Here is a 21,238-nt window from a genome sequence, read left to right as displayed (position 1 = left end):
TGTAAATTTCCCTTGCTCCTGTCGTAAAGAATAAGCCATGGTCTTTACCAAATACAAAGGGAGTTGGGTTCGGGGAAAAGACAGATTACAATTTACTAAAATAATTTACTAAAATAATGAAAACACAGTTGGGCCCAAAGGTGTTTTGGTTCACTTTAATTACGTTTCAACAACTCCCTTAAAGACTAAAGGGTGGAAAAGTTGCACCAATTGACTAGCTAAAAAGAAAAGGAAAAAAAAGAAAATGCTCACTCAAAAGGGCTCTAGCAGCCATGGCCTGGAAACATCAATGCAAACCAACATAAGAACAATGCACTGTACAACCATTTCCAGACTTTAAGTTACACACATGAATATCAGCATACAATATACTTCCTCCATTTTGATAGAGAAACAACATAAGGAATATGGAATAAAATAATTCCATGGGTTGAGTACTCCAACCCAAACTTCAGCTAAGAGCATATACGTAGAACCTTCAGTTCAACTCGTATAGCATTAGCTCTCCGCCTTGGGGTGTGCAGCGGACAGTCAGCAAAGACAACCCACCCAAAACAAGAACTAATTAAATGACAAGACAGTCGTTCAAAAAACAGGGTCAGCTCCATCCAGTTTAACCCTATGCCAACCGAGTCAGAAGAACAACTACCAATTATGTGGATCTCGTTCATCCAACATATTTGGTTCACCGCATTCCCATGTGCTCAATCAACAACACTCATTAGCTTGCTATTACAGTTAGCTAGACCACTTCCTTAACTTCAAACACATGTGATAATATCATCTGAACATAACTCAGAGCATACACACACATATGAACATAGAGAACGATCAGTCAAAACTACTTCGAGTACATGAGTATATATTCATATATATAAGGAGTTATAGGGAGGGAGAGAGACAGAAAATAACTACACAGACAGCTACAAACAGGAGTACAGGATAACCTATTAAACCCTTCAATGTTGTTGCCAGTATTTCTTAACATAGCTGCTAAATAAAGTCCATTTTCCAGCCAGGCAAATCTGTAACTGAATCCCATAAACATTACCACCTCCGTACACGTGCCATTCTTCGATTTCATTTATTCTTCTTTACTCCCTATTATTTCCACTATATCAATACACAACTTATAATAACAAATGCATAATACAAAACATAGTAAAATGCTCATATCCATGAATAAAATCCATTAACATCAGTATCAAAATAAAAGTGGAAAAAGGATCTCATCAATACCTGAAACCACGAACATCCCACACTACATGCTTGTTCTTCAGAGTTGGGGCTTTGTGCCAGACTTAGCACTGCTGCCCCCCTGGCGTCTTGGGGATGCGGTTCATGAAATCCCTACACCTCATTGTTATTCATTAGCCCTTTCCATTACTTATCCCAGACGATTCAAACATAACATTCCAGAGCGCATATATTTAAAATCGACACCCTAATATTTTCATGTACATATTTAAATCTCAACCAAAACTCTTACAGACAATAAACAAATTAGCCAGGACTATTTCTTGACATTTATCAGACAGTCTCCTCCTCCACGAGACATCCCCATGAAAAGATAGCGTCCTTCCATCCCAGAGCAGCTGACAGTAATTAATCCTGTTCATACAGTTACGAGAACTGACAACTTGTACTGACAACTTGTACGGCTATGTACCACCAAGCCACTACTGCCCTTGATGGCGAATATATTAATTAACAGTAGCACCTGTAAACACTAGGCGGCCCGCCTTCAATTCACACACCAGCATGAAGCCCACAAAAGTACTAATCCAAATAAGAGTAGGGACATGCATTACGATAAAACACAAGAACAAAATTAATACTTGTATGCCCTGTAAGGGTGTACAGTATTTTGTGGGATTTGACAGTTTTGATTCCTCCTTGATCTTCTGTCATGTGTATTTGAAGCAAAAATATATATTACTGACAGACTGAATCAGTTTGGCTCATCGTTGATCAAATGTAAAGTTGTTGAACATTGGCAGCTGTTTTTGCCTAAACATGGTGTTCTTACAAAAACAGGTTGTGGTCAACAACTTCGATGATGTCATTTGGCAAGAGAACATTTGTTGTTTGTTTTTTGATGGTATATTCAGTGGTTCTAATACTGACAGACAGGGGTTGGAGCAGAGGAAATAGGTAGTATGTACAGATGGCTGGAAAAAAAAAAGTAAGAAGAAATAGAAGTAATCAGAGTTTACACTGTCCCTGTGAATCTTAGGAGGAAGCATCAAAATAGTTTGTTGGTGGTTGCTTGCTTGCTTTCACTTTAGCCAAAGTCCTACTATTTAACACAGTCATTTGTTAATGCCTTTCTTTGAGTGAGTGCACCTTTTACTCTCAGTAAGGGTTAGCTTCTTTCATTTTCAGTGGTGGTTCAGGCACTCTAGATTTGTTTCCATTGCAACCCAGAGAATGTTAATAAAGAATTTGATTTGCAGCCGTTTTTATACATATCTATTTTTTCTTTTGCACGTATGTGTGAGAGAGAAAAAAAAACCCAACCCAGCAGACCTCATTTGCACATAGTTTTTATTAATTTGTGTATTAGTTGATATTATTATTTTGTGTTAAACATGAGTGTGATTTGCTCGTTCAGCCAGCCATAAGCTCAAGCTGCAAGGATTGTGACAGTGGACATGATCCTTGGAATAGAAATACAGTGCAGCAACCAGTTGGTTGTCATGCCTGTTGCTTCTCCAAGACAAAAAGCTGTTGACTTTTCAAATTTTCTGGTCATAACATGTGAACCTTAGGAGAGAGATACTCATGTTACTACCATAGGGAATAGTGTGAGGGAGAAGAATGACATGTGAATCAGATGAGATATTTGTGTTACTGCTATAAGGAATAGTGTCGGGGAGAAGCTGGATCATGCTCCTCTTGGTCCATGTTTGGATCAGGACCTGTTTGTTGGAGGTGTCTGTGGAAACAGAGGAAGTGATGATTTAAACACACATATATCTGATTGACTTGAAATGTTTTTCTTTTTTATGCTTTGGTTTATATGTGTATATGTGTGTGTGTGCGTGAATGTGTGCATGAAAATTTTATTTGGAGATGGTACATTGGATAAGCAACAACTGTTTGTTTTACATAAAGCCATCAATATAGAAAAGAGAAAGTACTTCTGGAAAAAATTAGAAGTAAGAATATTGTTGAAAAGAATTACAAAATTGCACATGTAATGTATCTGTGATGTACATAAAGCATTCACATATTTGTGTGCACACCCACTCAGAGAGAGGGAGGGAGAGAGAGAGAGAGAGTGTGTGTGTGTGTGTGTGTGTGTGTGTGTATTGTATTGCTGTCTGTCAACAGCCTGAGTATGTAATTTATTACCTGGTTCAGTGGTTGTTGTGAAGTTTTCAGTTTTATGTTCAGTGTCTTTCAGTTGGACCTAACGAAACAAAACAAAATGAAACAAAAACAAATTTTTATTTCTTGAGGGTTGTGGAGTAAGCATGGCTGCTTTTTATTTATTTATTTATTTTTTTACATCCAGCCCTCAAAGGGATTGGCTTGACCATAACTTTGACTGGGCCCATATTGGATCTCACTTGCACAAGGTTTTCTGTGTTACTGGACTTTCTGTATTTGTATCCCTGAGAAAAGAAATTGTTGGGTTCAGAAGGAAACTCAAACATGTCCCAATGAAAAGCACTTGCGTAACAACAGCTGACATGTTAAAAATTCAGTTACAACCAGAGAAAGCTTCCCAGAATTTCTTCAGAGAGTTTTAAAATTTTAAAACTGGAATGGAGTGAATAAAACCATTGTCACACCAGGCATAATTTCTAATGGTGTGTGCAATTTTCTGTATGTATAGGAAGAATGAAGCGCCCCCTGGATGACGATGAGACCATGGGCAGTTCTGATGATCTCCCAAAACGTCGTCGTGGTGAGGGGCCCCGAGTGGAACTGCGAATTCTGCTTCAAAGCAAGGTAAGTGACAGGTCACCCCCTCAGTGTAAAGTGTTATTTGAAAGTCTCACCAGGGTGATGTGGCATGGAACTGAACATCAGTTGATGATACTCTTTGTTAGAACTTAAACAGTGGGTCAGTAGAATGGGACAGAGAGCTGAAGTCGGCTAGAAGTAGACTAGTATCGGTGAGCATCAAGACTCAAAATTTAATTCATACGGACATATAGCCTCTCATGTTTTTGACCTGGCACCATAGTCCCAATCAAGGATTCATACTGGACCGATTCCACTTGACTTCACTCTCCCTGTTAAGTTCATGGTTGTTGATCAGAAATGGCATTGAGACTTGTTCGGGGAGTGATTAGAAAAGGCATTGACTTGTTGGGGTGGAAAGCATTTCTGGAACAAAAAGAGATTTTATAGGAAAGAGCAAAGATGTCCTTCGAAGCAGACTAATTTAATCTGAATGATACAGGATTGAACAGACAACAGTTAAAAAAACAACAACAAAAAAAACCCCAAAAGGTCTTACTGTTATTGTGGTCCAGAACCAAACAGTATTTAACAGGCTAATCCTGTCACAACAGAATTTGCTATTTGCCACACACCATGACTCTCCACCCATTTCCCAGTGCAGCTAACACTGAATGGGAACAAATTGGATCTGTGCCACTTGCTGAACACTTGAACCTGTCAAAACTGTTAGTGCTGCAGCATTGCATGTCCTTTTTGACTGGGATATTCATCAAGCTCGTTGATCAAGGACCGCCATTTGTCGTCAGGATTTTGGAGTATAGTGAGAGAGAGCTGTTTTGCAAATTGTGGCATCTCGTTACTGGTAGCCAGCAAGGGGAGTGTTGTATTACCCAGTGTCCCTGATATTGACTGCTTTCTGTGGATGGTGAAATCAATAGGTTTCAATGTGAGGTGGTTGATGTTGTCATTCCAGTAGTGCTTCATTGATGGCAGGCAAATCTGGGATCAGATAACCCTTTGTCCCCTCCATTTCCCTGGAGTGGGGGGGGGAGAATGGCTGTTGAAATGTTTTGAGAAGTTCAGGAATGAACTTGTGTTGATGCTGTTGAAACAGGGAAATAAATGAGTGTTAGATTGTTTCAGCAGTGATGCATGCACAGTGTTTTTTTTGTTGTTGTTGCTTTTTTGTTTTCAAATCTGCTTTCATACACAATCTCTTTCTGATGAAGACTTGAAAAAAACACAAAAAACAAACAAACAAACAAAAAAAACCACCACCACCAAACATACATACATTAGGAGCATCAGATTTGACTCCTGCATTGGTTCCTTGAAATGCTAAAATTTCTCGACATGAAAGTGTGTGTCAGCTTTTGGAGCAGTTTATGTTGTCAACTAGAAAGATGGACAGAAATAACATGCCAACTCGTTTTAATTACATGTTTCTGAACTGGTGTGAGTTGCAATGATATTCCTTTAAACAGAAATACCACTTCATAATTCAGCCTTTCCAATGGAGATTTGGTTGTTTGTGATTGCAGTTAGATCCTCAATAATGATACTATTAATAGCAACAAAAAGAATAAAAGACTGCAGTGCAAATCAAGGAACATAGGTGGGAAGATTGTTTTTAACAATGATGTGTTGTTTTTAACAATGATGGGACATTTAAGAATGGTGGTGGCATATAATGTGATGTTCATTGTGTACTATCTTTTGTGTATGACCTGAACATGTTGTGAATGGTTTCTTGAAATGACCATTGGGAAAAAAATATCTGCAGAAAAACAGAAATTCATAAAATGTGCAAAACAAGTTTGTTTTGGATGTTGTGATAGGACATTTACTCAAATTATTGCATATTGTTTATATTTTTAAAAATTACAGCTTTTCTTTCAGTCTCATTGGATTATTTTGAACAAAGCCTTTCTTAAGTTAAAAAAAATTTTTTTTGATACATTTATTTTTTGTTGCAATTTTACATTGTGTATGGAAAAATAAAGAAGGAAGAAGTGGGGGAATATCTTCTACCCCTTTGAACTGAATTCTTGGTTGGTTCATTTTGAGCTATCAAAAAACAGGACTTCTTTAATGTGAACGCTGGACTATGATCCGTCTCCCAGCGTACATTACCCATGCTCCTCCATCTGGTGAATCTGGCAGGTTTCCCTCCACCAGGTTTTTAGCAGAGTACGGATGTGATAATTAAAGAGCCGCCAGAAATGTGGTATTGATCCGTCATGGCTGCTGGCTGCAGGCACACAAATCACTGGTTTCAGCCAAGCGTGGCGGCATGAATCATGCTACAGTTTTCTGATGCTTTAGATCACAGCACCTGCAGCTCGGTCTGTACATTGTGTGTGTGTATGGGTTTTTACCAGACTGAGATGGCGTGGTCTCTCTGTGTGTGTAGGTGAAATAAATCATTTACTGCCTCTCTTTGTCCTGATTTTGTGTGTGACACACTGACTCATGTCAATCAATACAAAGTTTTCTTTTGGTTTTCAGAAGATTGTGTCATGTGAGTGCCGAGTTTTATTTTAATTCTGTTTCATTGTTATTGGTAGTTGATGTTTTAAGACTTGTACAGTGGAATTCTGAAAAAAACCAACAACAAAAAAAACCAAACAAACAAAATCTTGTGGATATCTTGTCAGCACAATAAGTGTTAAAGTGTAATACTAAGCATGTATGCTTCTAAACTGATGTGTGCCACTTTTCTTCATGTTTAGAAAAGGCCTGGTAGGGAAGATAGTCTGAGTTCTTACATCATGCAAAACTTCAGTCGACTCTGTGGCTGTCTTGCAACAGATAGCAGTTTTTCTGCAGTGCCACTAGTATTGTCAGTTTCTCTTCTAAAATATTGCATTTGCTTTTTATTTCCAGAATGCTGGTGCCATCATTGGCAAAGGAGGCACCAACATCAAGCGACTGAGAACAGACGTGAGCAGTCCATCTTTTGCTTCTGTCGTTTTTCAGGAAGATTACAACAATAAAAGGGGGATTTAGGGGAAGGGGGGTGGGGAGACAGACAACCTTCAAACATGAGGGAGAGGGAGTGGTGTTGAAACAAGCTTTCAACTTGTCTTTTGATTCCTTTCCAAAGTCACTGGTTTATTCATCATTATACAAAACGGAAACAATAGATTGAATAAAGAAGTGTCTTAAGATCCTTTTGTCAACGCATAATGATTTTATGATTTGAATTTTTTTTTTTAATTGCCTCTTCTTTGTATGGGTACAAAAGTGAAAAGTAATGCAAGGCAGTGTAAGAATAGTTTTATTGAACAGTTACTTATTGTTGATGGAGCTAAGAGTAATTTGGTTATTGGTAAGAAAGTTCTGAATACTTCAGCAAGAAAATTAACTTGCAGACATGCCATAATGCTAGAACACGTCCTTTCTGTATTGGGTGATTACACACTTGGGTAAATACTGAATTCCTTTTTCGTAATGAAATTAACAGTTTTTTGGGGTAAGAAAGACAAGTAAAACAGTTGTCAATCTCTTAAAAATCGTATTTATTTATTTATTTTTTTAATATTAAGAATCTCTCCCTTAAAAAAAAAAAAAGCAAAAAAAAAAAGCATCTCGATTTGCTCCTTTATTTTTTTTTTTTTTTCAAGAAATGGATAATATTTTATGTTGTTTAACTGATTCAGATTTGAGTTCCATCAGAGAAACAAGCATGTATACAATGTAGAACACCATACGCCACCTGACTTAATCATTCCTGAGTGAGATGGAAGATAGTTGAGAGTGAAACCTGTCCATGTCCTTGTCCTAAGTCCTGTACTTGGTCCAGTCCAGTCCAGTCCAGTCCTTCGTCTGGTCCTGTTTTTTTTTTTTTTTTATATTTGTTTTTGTTTTTTTTTCCTTCTCCTTTTTCCATTTTTTTCACTCCATAATCCCTATGTAGTCCTGTGTCACACTCCTCAAGCTGCCTTCCGCCACAAGGTCCACATTCCAGCCCTTTGCCCGGTGGAAGGCTCCAGGGGTCCTGTATTCTTCACGGTCTGGCCAGGGGTCCCCTCTCTGTGTTGTTTGTGTGTGTGGTGTTCTGTATATCATGGCTCAGTTAAGAGGCGTGTCCCCCATCCCAACCCCTTCATTGTCATTATTCTGGCTGTTATTCCATGACCATCATCAGCACTAGCATTGTTAGATTTCCCCATCTCTGATTTCCCTGCCCCTCCTGATTTGTAGTTTTGGTTTATTTATTTTTCATTTTATTTTATATTTTCCCACCCGTACGTAGCATTGGTAAAAAAAAAATATCTGTCTTGTTAGCACAACAGCATGGGAGAAAAAATCGGCTGCTTTTGAATGGGACAGCACATACAAGTGAATTAATTTGTAGGTAGGAAGGATTCCATTGAAATACTTCATGGTAAGATGACAGTTTGTGCACTGTCAGTATTGAAGCACATGAGGTGGTGTGCATGATCAGTTCGTGTTGCCGCATAAGCACAAGGTTTGACCTTGCTGCCCTGTCAGGTCTCTTTCTAAGCTGTCTCAGTATATGACTGTTACATTGTCTTCAGTGTTTACATCACTGGCAAATAGTTTTTTTTTGTAGTTATGGCCTGTTGTACTTTTTTTTCTTTCTTTTATTTTCTTAAACTGAAAAACGAATGTCCTCCCAGGGAGTTAAAATTGTCACAGAATTTGTACTACACCCCATGCTTTTGTGCTGCTGATGGCTAGGAAAAAGTTGTGAGAAATCATCCAGAGATACCATTCATTCTCACCCTAATGATCCTTTCCTTTTCCAGAAAAAAGCCCTGATCTGCTGGTAATCATTGAAGATTTTTTTTTTCCTCACTAATGAAGATGGCTGTTTCTCCCAGATTGAGATGCCCACTCTGTACATGTCTTTGTTTTGTACCTGTGTTGATGAACATGTCCTTCTTCACATCATGGTGGAGATGGCTCCTTTATTTGAAAAGCAATGCCTCACCACTTTGTATATTATTTGTTTTTTATTTAAATTTGACAATGGTCCATATTCTTCCGATACCCCACTCTATGGTCCACCCATTCGTCCGCCCCAATGGCCTTGACCCTGTTGCCCCTGACCCTGGATCGTCCTCCTGTCCACGAGGCAGTTCAAAGCAAGCGTTACAGTACCTGATAGCAGCGGCCCTGAACGGTATGACCCATTTTAGTGTATTGCCATAGTTAGCTTTTCCACTTCCCTCCAGGGGATTGCCTTTTAATCAGTGCTTATTGGTTTTTTGTTTTTTTTAACGTCTTCAATCAACTTGATCGAGGCAGCTTGTTCACACTGCTTCAGCCAGCCAAGTAATATACAGCAGGAAACCTTTGGCCTGATTTGTCCTTGGAAGGAACTTTTTTGTTGTATGTTTATCAAGATGTTATTGAAAGTAAAATATTCTGAATTGTTTGAATTATTAAAGCGATATTGCTGTTGGTAAGATGTAGTTCATCATTTGTGCTCTTTTTTTTCTTCTTTTTTTCCTTTTTTTTTTTAATCTTTTTTTTTTTTTTTTTTTTTTAAACCTGATTTGTAACAGAACCAAAAAAAACAAACAAAAGTTGTTATTGTGTATCAGAGAAATGCTAAGGTCTAGCCAATGTTGTAGGAGAGTGTGCTCGTGCATGCAGATATTATCACTCTCATGTCTTATCTGTGCTCTCTCACAATCTCTCTCTTTCTCTCTCTCTTCCTCCCTTTCTCTCCCCCGCAGCCCCCTCCTTTCTCTCAGATGCATTTGCTCAGTCTTGCGCAAAGAGAAGATGGGGGGGGGGGGGGGGGGTCTTCCAGCTTTCATAGAATGAAATTGAATCAGATTGCATGAATTATGATCTTTTAACAGAAGAATGATCACCCTTAAAAAGCATAGAATAAAAAGACTGTTGAATGGGTATAACCATTTCCAGCACTTTCTTTCCCTTGGACAGTGATGTCTATGTGATATTGATATTTTTTTTTCTTTATGAGTTAACAGGTTAGGAAGGGATTGAGTTGGGTGATAAGCGTGGAGAGGGAGTGTAGGAGTGCTAATCTGCTTTTCCTGTTTTTCTGTTAAAGAAATGTAGGCTAATTTTTATAGGTAGTTTGTGTCACATTTAACCCAGTTTGGACCATGGCTGCCTTCGTTCCTCTAATTGATGGCTGGAGTTTGATGAAATTTCCGTTCCAATAGAAGAGTGGTTGGTTGGTTGTTTTTCCCCCATCATTTCATCAACATTACTGTTCAGTCAGTTCTAAGACTTGTCACAGAGGTGTCAACGTCCATCATATGTATTACAAACCCAGTAGCTGCTGATTATAGATCTTTCCCTGTAACATGTAAAGCTGGAAGAAGTGGCTTCTGACATTTTTGAAAGAGTTGTATAACTTTTTGGCACTGGGAATACAGCATTTAGCAAGAACTTGTACAATATTCTTTTGACTGGAGAAAAAAGTTACTGTTGAAGCAAATTTGAACTGAGTGGGTTTGTATACTCAAGTGAAGGTAAAGTTGAAATTGGTCCAGAATGAGTTGAATGAAAGTCCTTGTTTGGGAAGAAGGGGAATATGTGTCAGAAGGAAATGAGAAAATGCACTATTTTGTTTGCCTGTATGCTCCAGTATTTGAAGGTATCAGATTATCCTGATCTCTGTAACTCTAGATCAGAAAGTTTGTACATTTGGTCATGGCGACTTGCAGCAGAAGAATCGAGCAACGTTGGGTGAGTGAAGATGTCACATGAGGTGCTTGTGGTACTTTCTGTGTATTAGTTGTTGATGGGAGAGAGGCTTGTTTGCAGGGAGGTGAGGAGTTAAAAGTTGATGATGTGGAGGTGGGAGGGTTTGTGGGGGTTGGTATCAATGCTTCAGGTTGCGTGTGTGTCAACAGCTAACAGGTGTTAGTGAAACAAGAGGTGTCCCCCCCGAGATGACAGAGTGTGTGTGTGGTTGTGCAGCATTCTGACTGTGAGCGCGGAGCTGGGCACAGTGCTTGAGGTGCTGCTGGACATCATCCCCAGTCTGGAGGATGTGAGTATATGCTGCGGGCAGGCATGCACCTCCCTCACCACACGCTAACTGCCAGCAACACGGCCCCCCTGTCTAGCCTTCCACACGTGTGCACATGTGCAAACACTTTTCCTGTTTGGATACTTGCTGTGTTTGCTCGATCAGCCAATAATTCCAGTTAGCATTACAAAGTGCATAGCAAAAGCAACAGTTGTTTTATATTATTATTTTTTAGAATCTGTTCAGAATATATTACTAACATGACCTATTTTAAGTAGAGAAAGTGATAAGAAATTGGGAAATGAATATTGTTGTGGCCTATGTTTTGCGAAATGTTTTCATCAGAACAAGCATTTGGTCATTGATAAGAAGCAGTTTTTGTTGTTGTTGATTCACTCTGTGACCATGTAGAAGTGTTAAAACATTGGCTTGTAATATTGATGTGACAAAATTGAGGCTGATGCAGAAAGGTGATTTCATTGTACCATCTGTCTGGAGAAACTTCACAGAAGTGAAGGATTTATATTATGTCCATGGTTTTTTAACAGTTGTTAGTTTTGGAACACTCTAGAATACAGACACATGAAACAGTACATAAGTATGAACTGTTGTAAGATTCAATGAAGATAGCCAAACAGTCTGACGTGTTGCAGTACAAGAACAAACATGGGGAATATGACTGTGAGATTCGCATGATAGTGCACCAGAGCCAGGCTGGCTGTATCATTGGGCGCGCCGGCTTCAAGGTCAAGGAACTCCGAGAGGTAAGAAAGAATGCAGACGAGACAGAGCGTAAACCTGACAAGATGGCGTGGAGAGTCTTGGCCAAAGGAATGATTCAGCGCTTATAGCTTTTAGAGGCGTTTGATTGGCTGAGAGCGGGCGGGCCCGTCTTTTCACTGTTAGCCGCGCGAAATTTGGCCAAGCAGAGCAAACCAATAGGCCTAGTTTGCATCAGTTTGACATGGTAAGTATATGTAACACCAAACATGGAGTATAATAAAAACTCCTCCTTTTAGTATTACCATAGGACTAAGTGGTGTTCTTGTTTTTGTTTTTTGTTTTGGTTTTATTATATGACTGTGAGTTTGTTGTTACTGGCGTTGCTCATTTCCCTCCTGGCTCAGTGAAGTAAGAGGATTTTTTAAAACTGCAGATTTAAAGACGACTGAAACAAGAGGATAAAACTGCAGATTTAAAAACTTGATTTATTTATTTTTAAAGCATGACACATTTTCCTGGCATAGCTTTGGGCATCCACTTTGTACTATTTTGTAGAGTGTTACCATGTTTTTTGTTAAAAAAGAAAAATTATGTTAATTTCATTTTTACCAGGACTTTCATCTTTACCTGAAGTACATACAAACCTAAGGTTCTGGAGCAGCTGCATTTTTTTTTTACAGAAAAACAAAAATCAATGACTACTCTGAATGGTCATTCCAGATATCACAGCTGCAGAGAATGCACATTATGGAGAATTTGTGAAGTTGTAACTTGAATAGTGAGTGCATGGGCATTAATCCATAAGTAACTTGAATAGTGAGTGCATGGGCATTAATCCATAAGTGGCTAGGGAAGAGAGCGAGCACTCAGTTGAAAAGAAGGCTAGCTGTCACAAGTGAATGTATCAGACTGGTGATGAATGTGGACGGGGAAACCCTCCAAAATTGATGTGGCCAGTCTTGAGGAAACAAAAACTTTGAACAGTCGCCATATTTACATGATTAAATGATACAAAAAGGATTGCATGCATGTGTTAAAAAAAAAGAAAAGAAAAAAAGTTGTCTTCCCCCCCCCCCTTTTTTTTAAATTTTTTTTTTTATAAAGGCCAGGTGAAACTTAAGTCTTGTAATAGAGTCAGGGTCCAACACAGACACTAGGGTATCTGTTTATCTCTTTCATTAACTTTTTAGTAGACAGTTTTGTTGTTGTTCATTTTGGCTATGTGTTTGGTATGGAAAAATTCCGTTATGATCTGGAAAGGATCTGGGAAAAAGTATGAAAGTTGGTTTGGTCACATAGGTGGGAACCATGGACCGGGGGTGTGTGTGGGGGGTTGGTACGGAGATATGGAGATGGTGCTGTGTGTTTCAGAAAACTGGTGCTGGCATCAAGGTGTACAGCACCTGCTGCCCCCACTCCACAGACCGCGTGGTCGGCATCTCCGGGAAGCGCAAAGTGGTGGTGGGCTGTGTGGAGGAGATCATCGAACTCCTGCAGTCGGTCAGTGCACTGTCCCAACTAATGTGTGAGGGAAATGGGGATGATGATCAGTGGGGATGTGCTTGATGAACAAGTTGTTAGAAAATTATAATGCATGTGCGCGTGCGCGCACACACACACACACGCACACAGAGTCGATCATAGGTACAGAGGTATAAATAATCATGTATATAAAATAGAAATGTCATATCCAGCAGAAATGCTTTATTGTTGAAGTTTTTTCTTTCTTTCTAACTACCTTTCTTTCTTTTTTTCTATTTTTAATTAAGTGTCCCCCTGCCCTCCCTTCCCGCACCCAGTGGCTAGAAGGTGCTGTCAGAAACTTGAGATTGTCTTCTTTCACTTTCCTTTTATTCTTCCCACTCCCATCCTGTGGTTTTCCTAATCACTTTTTATTTCATTTTTAATTGGTAAGTGTGTTTTAATTGTCGACTGATCATGTTTTACTGCATTGGATTTTAAGAACTAAGTGTAGTGCATTAGATTTTAGGAATTAGATATGTATTACATTGAAAGAACTTGATTTGTTGTGATGGTGATTGCACAGCATGATTCTGTATACACCTGTCTTCCATCAGTGATTATTGTGCTTAATATTTAACAAGACAGTATCACAAATTTCTGGAAGGTTTCTGTGTTGTGTGTTGTTGTCAGGCCCCACCCAAGGGCCCCATTCAGCCCTACGACCCCACCTTCTTCGAAGAGTACTCTGCCCCAGAGTACGGAGGATTTATTTCCTCCGAGTCCCGCAGCAGTAAGGGCTTGCCCCGTGGTTCTGTGGCCCCTGTGCCGCCCATGAGAGGGGGCATGAGAGGAGGAAGGTAGGTGAACACCTGTTTGGATCACTTGAGGGAATTCAGGAGTCTGGGTTTTTTTCTGTTTTGTTTTTTTTGGTTAGAAATCGTTTTGTGTGTTCCTCATGGCAAACTTTCATCTTGAAAAAAAAAAATCTTTTTATAAAAACAAGATATTCCCTCAGTAAGATAGATGATCCTTTACTTTTTGTTTATTTCAAAGAAAAAATTGTACTGTGTACATTTCTCCAGTTACTGATGTTTTCAGTGAGAAGAGAGTAGGTTCAGTTTTGGTAGTCCGTCAGAAGTTATGGTATTTGCCATTGGTTGCATGTATTTTGCCACGTTATATTTTCTATAGCTGAGCTATCACAAAAAAAAGATAATTTCTGCCATTTTCCCCAGACTGGGTGGAATGGACGACTACGGAATGAACATGGGGGGTTTTGGTGGAGGCATGCGCGGAGGCCGTGGAGGTTACGGAGCGAGGGGAGGCATGGGCAACATGCGCGGAGGCCTCAGCATGGGGGGCGGCTTTGGAGGCATGGGTGACGGGGGCATGGGGGACAGCATGGGGATGAACCGCGGCAGCTTTGGTCGTGGAGGGATGAGGTGAGTGATGCCTCTGCCTCAGTTTGTTCAGTTACACGTACAGTGCTGCGACCCACTGGTGCAGACTTTGGCACGGGTCGCATTCCTGTTCTCTGTGCAAAACGCTACTCTGCCCAAGTGGAGAAGTTCGATTTAGCTTCGGCTAATAGTCTCCATTTGTGTATTGCCTTTCTTCTGTTTAGGTATCCCCCACCCCCACCCCCCTCCGCCCCCCCCAGGCCCCCTCCAAGTTTTCACTTTCCACAGTGCACACACTGGTCCTTCAAGTTTTATTTCAGAACTAAGGAATACATGTTCTGTGTCTGAGTTGAACTGGTCACACATATGGCTTTGAACTTGGTATTCAACTGAAAAGTTTAGATACAAATCTTATGTAATTAAGTATTAATATAAACTGAAATATATTGTTTTTAAAGGTTTATAAATGGCTCAACAGTATCATTTTTCTTATCATAATATTAACACTCACAATCATATTCAAGAAATTCATGAAGAATGCCAGCACAGATATACCTTACTTGCCATTAACCCCTTCCAGTTTATCATTGATTTTTTTTTTCTTTGTTTTCATTGGGTGGAAAATTCGATAACTATTCTGTCGGTATTGAAAAGAAAAGCTGGGTTGTGTGTGTGAAAATATAATTTTTCCCCTCTTTTGTTTCAGGGGGAACATGAACAGTGGAATGGGCAGAGGAGGTAAGAACTAGAGATAAATGAATACATTTTATATTTGTGTTTTTGCAGGTTCTGTTGGTGTTTTTTCCCCATCTGTTGTCATTTTTTCTTCTTCTGTGCTTTGATGACGTAAGCTTGTCATTATCTGCTTCATTCAGGCTTATTTGAATGTTTGATGTTTGTTTTCTGTCAAGTGACTGGAAACCTAACTTCAGTTGTGTTTTGGACTGTCATCTGTTTTTGTTTAATTTCGTTTTATTAATAATTTTTATGTAAAATGAGCAGACGGGTTTATGCAGCATTGAGTTGCCAGAGTGCCCACATTGTCCACATTCAAGCAGTCACCTAGACCTGTGTACACATGGACTGATTGATTTATGGAAGGAGTTTTTGATTTCAAGAAATAGACTTCACTAAAGGTTGAAGTCCAGTTCACAGAAGTGGTTTACATTTTCATAAAATTTGAGAGATGATTTGAATTATGTGGGCTGTGTATTGTCCACCACTGGCCTCACTGAACACACAAATAGCTGTTTCAAGACATGTGCTTCATGAACAACTTGGAAAATGCATTTGAAAATCAATGTTACAGTCAAAAAAGATTCAGTGTTCTGTAAACAATATGTTTTTCATTTTAACGATGAAAGAGCACATGAAAGAAAGCATCTCTGGTTAGGGCTGGTGCTCATTACTTAGGCTGCATACCCTGCTGTCTGCTGGACATTCAGCATCATTTCAGCATCCCTCCATGAAGAAATCTATGTAAGTTACCAGTGGTAACTTAGCTTTTTGTGAGTCCAGTAGTTCAGGTGATGATGATGAGGAGGAAGAGATAGTCACAGATGTTGTGCATTGATGATGGCAGGAAGCATGCTGGGTGGAGGAGGCAGCTTCGGTGGCAATGACCACGGCTCTGGCATGCAACAGAACTTCAGCGGTGACTCGGTCAGTATTCAGTCATTGTGTCAGCTTTCTTTTGATTGATATCTTGAGAAATCTTTTGTTGGCATAGAATGGAATGAATGACATGATTGTTTATTTTCAGTGACTTGTATCTGTTTGGATCAAATGAATATTATTGTTCCCACATTGAAGACGGTCAGTTATGTAGCAGTTTGTGTTTTGAAGAGGCTTGATTTCTTGCTCTCAGTCAAAGATTGAGATTTTCTCTGTTCTCAGTCTGGCTGTCAGGTTTGTTTCAAACCTCATTTCAGGATTTAACCTGTTTGCTACTTTGTACCATGACAGATGTCATGGAGTGCATGAATCAGTAAAGTTGATTGTGTTTTTCAGACAAACATCAGTGGCGGGCAGGGCATGTCATTTGGAGAGGAATGCACAGAAACTACCCAAGTTACCATCCCTAAAGATGTGAGTTGTTTTCCCTCTCTCTCTCTCTCTCTCCTGTCCTTTTCTCTTGTTCTTTGTAATGACTGGCACAACTGTTGGAACAGAAGTGACTACTTGCGTGCGGAACTGATTTGTCATGGTATTTATAGTAGCCTTGTCTTGGGTCAGTTCAGGACGTGTCACATTGTGGAGCAGTGAACGTGCATGGGTACAGTTCCATATACAGACTGGGATTTTTACTCCCCAGCCTCCACTTCACCGTACCTTGAAAGATAGTCTGGGGGCCAGGTGTTCAGATGAGACGATAAACTAAAGTCCTGCAGGCACATAAATTCCAAACATGTTAATGAATCCATGGCAACAACAGGGTTGTCAGAAACATGCACTTTGACAGGAAAGCGGTTACATTTGCAGACAAAGGGGGGAAAAAAGGGGGAGTTGTGTGGGTACTGACACGCTCTACCTTGGGAGAGCATCCCAAATTTGATGCAGAGAAATCTGTTGTGACAAAAAGTAATACAATGCTTGGTTCCAGATGGCTGGCGCAATCATTGGCAAGGGTGGAGCACGCATCACTGAGATCCGTCGTCGCTCTGGGGCCCAGATTGTGATCGACGAAGCCCTGCCTGGCTCTAATGAGCGCATCATCAGCATCACTGGCACACAAGATCAAATCCAGAACGCACAGTACATGCTGCAGCTCAGGTTTGTGCTCTGTGGTTCGGTTTGCCCTTTTGGGAGTGGGAAGTATTCAGTCTTTGACTTAACAGCTTTAAGAGATTGATAGCTGATGGGAAAAGTAGAAAAGGCCAGGTTTGTTTTTGTGTGGCTTGTGTGTTTGAAACCTCTGATCCTGTGTGTGTGTGTGTGTGTGTGTGTGTGTGTTGAGGGAAGAAAGGGGGTGGTTGACCACATGAACAATCCTTGACATTACTAAGCTTGTGCATTTAATACGAAGTACATGAACATATGTAACCCTAGATAGAAAATTTCCTTTTTCTGACAAACAGTTCATGCTGCATTAGATGAGCTGAAGAATTTGCTTGAACCTCACTTCCAGCCTTTTCTTCCCTCCCAACTTGGCTTTACCTTTACCCCATCTTGAAAGATTATTTGATGAAGTTGTGCAACGGTTTTATCACACTGGTGCATTTTGCATGTCTCTTCTGAAAGAGACCCACTGGCTAACTAGAGATAGGTGATGGTGATGGGTGCTTTGACTGCAGATGTCATTAGTCATGGTGATGGGTGCTTTGTAGATAACATCATTAGTCATGGTGATGGGTGCTTTGACTGCAGATGTCATTAGTCATGGTGATGGGTGCTTTGTAGATAACATCATTAGTCATGGTGATGGGTGCTTTGACTGCAGATGTCATTAGTCATGGTGATGGGTGCTTTGTAGATAACATCATTAGTCATGGTGATGGGTGCTTTGACTGCAGATGTCATTAGTCATGGTGATGGGTGCTTTGTAGATACATCATTAGTCATGGTGATGGGTGCTTTGACTGCAGATGTCATTAGTCATGGTGATGGGTGCTTTGACTGCAGATGTCATTAGTCATGGTGATGGGTGCTTTGTAGATACATCATTAGTCATGGTGATGGGTGCTTTGACTGCAGATGTGTCATAAGTCATGGTGATGGGTGCTTTGACTGCAGATGTGTCAGTAGTCATGGTGATGGGTGCTTTGACTGCAGATGTGTCATTAGTCATGGTGATGGGTGCTTTGACTGTAGATATATCATTAGTCATGGTGATGGGTGCTTTGACTGCAGATGTGTCATTAGTCATGGTGATAGGTGCTTGGCTGCAGATATGTCATTAGTCGTGGTGATGGGTGCTTTGACTGCAGATATGTCATTAGTCATGGTGATGGGTGCTTTGGCTGCAGATGTCATTAGTCGTGGTGATGGGTGCTTGGCTGCAGATATCATTTGTCATGGTGATGGGTGCTTGGCTGCAGATATCATTTGTCATGGTGATGCGTGCTTGGCTGCAGATAAGTCATTATTCATGGTGATGGGTGCTTGGCTGCAGGTATCATTTGTCATGATGGTGGGTGCTTTGACTACAGATATATCATTAGTCATGGTGATGGGTGCTTGGCTGCAGATATCATTTGTCATGGTGATGGGTACTTGACTGCAGACAGTCATAACACTGGTAGTGCCTGTTTGCTTGGTTGCATGATTGATCTGGCATGGGGAGCATGGTGATGGGGTGTGTAACTGCCTGCCTTCGCTGCCACAGCAAGATACTAACACTAACCTGGCCAGCGTGGTCTGGAAGACTAGTGATTTTGTTGTTCTGTGATACGATAAAACAATAAATCTCAGTCTTCTGGAACTGCGCTGGCCACTTGCTTCTCTTCTTCTCTATGCCTTGCTGTGCCTGACTCACCGCCTAACTCCTGACCTGACTTGTTTTTAACCCTGCCACACCTCGGCCTCTCCACCTGACCTGCAGCATGAACAGTGGTGCTGACACCCTGGGACTTCAGCCTGCCTCTCTGACCTTGGTGGTGGGACTGCTTGTCGTTAAGGGCGACTGCATGGGGTGGGGCTTGCTGGGGAAGGGGTGGACTGGTCCAGAATGATGACTGAATCCTGCCACCGGGGATGTCTGTACTTCAGTGATTGTTGGAACATGCTAGCTGCTGTGTTGTTGGTTGTGACAGGGGTCTCATCCAGTGTGTGATGAATGGGTTGTGTTGGTGATGGTGAGCATGTTGAAGAGGAATAGAACTTGTGAAGTGGAGGTGTGCATGGTGAAGACATCTTGCACTGCAAGTGTGCATGAACTTTGGCGGTGATGATCGGCATGCTGACAGTAGTTCAGACTTGCCAGTTTTGAAGTTTTCTTGAAGATGTGCATGTAAAAGATTAAAACTTTGCCATTAGTGATGGCTTGGATAGTAAAGATGTGCATGCTGCTGGAGGTATGCATGTTGAAAGTGATGAGCAATTTGCTGGTGGGTTGATGCTCATTGTTTGATTGGCTGGCAGAGGTATACTTTAAAAAAAAAAAGCCAGCAGGTTCTTTTTCTTTCTTTTTTTTTCCCACTGGATGCACCAGACAGTACCTTGGATATAGATGGATTATTATAGTCTGATAATACATCCATGTAGAAACTGGGAAAAATGGGTGAGTATTGCTGGACTATGATTGTCGAAACTGTTTGGGTCCTATGCCAAAAAAAACAACAAAAAACAAACCAAAAAAAAAAAAAAAAAAAAAACCCGGAAAACCCCCCCTGTTTCTGTACATTTAAAGCACAGAATGTCAAAATTGGATTGAAGGCTGCACCATGGGTAATTTGGTTTAATGATTAAAGTGAAGTTGGCTGGTTAAGGTGTGGACTGATTAGAAGAAAGGAAAGTAGTTTGACCTGTTATTGGTTACTTGTTGTGTTGAGAGAGTGCTTTCCAAACAAAATAATAAATAAAGTGTGAAGAGAAGGTGGAAGTGGATGCATGGTGACACGTGTTGGGTGTGTTGTTGCAGTGTGAAGCAGCAGACTGAGGGAGGCAACTACTAGATGGACCCCAGTGCCAGCATCCCTCCCCTGCTTCCTGACCATCAGGCCGACTTCCCGTCATCCTCCTCTTTGTATGCCTTCATTCGGCCCCTTTCTTCTTTTGTCTTCATTAAACCTCTTCACTTCATCCCGTCATGTTTTTATGTTTTGTCTTCACTACAGGTTTTAATCGCTACTTGCAGCGTTTTTATGAGCTCAGTGTCTGGTAGTAGAGTTGTTCCACAACGTCATGGCTGTGTGAAATAGAGGGTGGCCCCCTTGTACGTTGTGGAGAGCAGCATTGTTGTAGTGTGCGTGTTGTGTGGAGCAGGCAGCAGCATTCTCATCGTCACACTCCATCCTAGCAGCAGGTTCCTTCCTTCCTTCTTCGCCTTGTGTAGTCTTCATCCAGGCGTCCCCCACCATTCACTGACTGACCCCTCCCTCGGCCCTGTGTCATGTCCAGTCTCACCTGTTACCATTTGGATTATTAATATTATTATACATAAAGTGTTCACTTGTTCCCGGATTATGTACTATTAAAGGTTTTGGACTCTTGAACAAGATATTCATTTGTCTGCATGAGGAATACTCCTTGTTTTGTTGTGACCCAAGATTATTTTTTTGTTTAAAAAAATAGAAAAAAAAGAGAAAAGAAAAAAGCCCCTTGCTACGTTTTTTTTTTTTTCCCCCTTTGCATTGTGTTAACAAGGAGGGCATGTATGATTTATTTCCTTTGCTCAGTGTGTATTAAATAAAACAACATAAAATAAATCCAGCATGTTGTATTTCAGTTTTGCTGTAGGAATCAGTGCTAATACTGTAACGGACTGAGTGTCCATGTGCGTGTTGGTTGGGCCGAGTTGTTTGCGACCAGTATTGACCTGTCTTACCTTGCAGTTGGTGTGGACGTGGAGTGTGGGTGGTGGTGTGGGCAGTGTTGTCAGTGCTGGATGGGTGTGGTAGGTGGGAGGTGTGGGGGGGGATGCAGTGGTAGAAACCAGTTTATTGCAGTGGGCAGACAGGGGTGAGTGAGGCAACACCACACTGCCGGTCTTCCATCCTGTCAGACACTTGTTCTATAAGTGGCATGCTGCATCTAGTTTCAGTGTTGAATTGATGTAAACTTTTATGAAATTAAATTGTTCGGACAGTAA

The 21,238-nt window shown here is 40.6% G+C and overlaps 1 protein-coding gene across 4 annotated transcripts in view; it reads left to right on the top strand.

Moving 5' to 3' along the window:
• Positions 1 to 21,238, top strand: part of LOC143297529 (heterogeneous nuclear ribonucleoprotein K-like) — a 58,789-nt gene extending 37,551 nt beyond the window's left edge. For 2 of the 4 annotated variants that reach the window (XM_076609932.1, XM_076609934.1), the window contains 13 exons: positions 3,845 to 3,960; positions 6,805 to 6,861; positions 9,027 to 9,070; positions 10,852 to 10,924; positions 11,542 to 11,667; positions 12,998 to 13,126; positions 13,781 to 13,947; positions 14,326 to 14,532; positions 15,197 to 15,228; positions 16,073 to 16,152; positions 16,501 to 16,578; positions 17,093 to 17,262; positions 20,069 to 21,238. In XM_076609932.1, coding sequence (XP_076466047.1) covers positions 3,845 to 3,960; positions 6,805 to 6,861; positions 9,027 to 9,070; positions 10,852 to 10,924; positions 11,542 to 11,667; positions 12,998 to 13,126; positions 13,781 to 13,947; positions 14,326 to 14,532; positions 15,197 to 15,228; positions 16,073 to 16,152; positions 16,501 to 16,578; positions 17,093 to 17,262; positions 20,069 to 20,102 — 1,313 coding nt within the window. In that variant the 3' untranslated portion in view covers positions 20,103 to 21,238. The remainder of the gene's footprint in view (positions 1 to 3,844; positions 3,961 to 6,804; positions 6,862 to 9,026; positions 9,071 to 10,851; positions 10,925 to 11,541; positions 11,668 to 12,997; positions 13,127 to 13,780; positions 13,948 to 14,325; positions 14,533 to 15,196; positions 15,229 to 16,072; positions 16,153 to 16,500; positions 16,579 to 17,092; positions 17,263 to 20,068) is intronic. The other 2 variants (XM_076609933.1, XM_076609936.1) reach the window with 2 other exon arrangements.

Source organism: Babylonia areolata, chromosome 22 (assembly GCF_041734735.1).
Source record: "Babylonia areolata isolate BAREFJ2019XMU chromosome 22, ASM4173473v1, whole genome shotgun sequence".
Lineage (NCBI taxonomy): Eukaryota > Metazoa > Mollusca > Gastropoda > Neogastropoda > Buccinidae > Babylonia > Babylonia areolata.
Note: the sequence above shows the minus strand (reverse complement) of the source record. Positions and strands in the feature narration are given on the sequence as shown.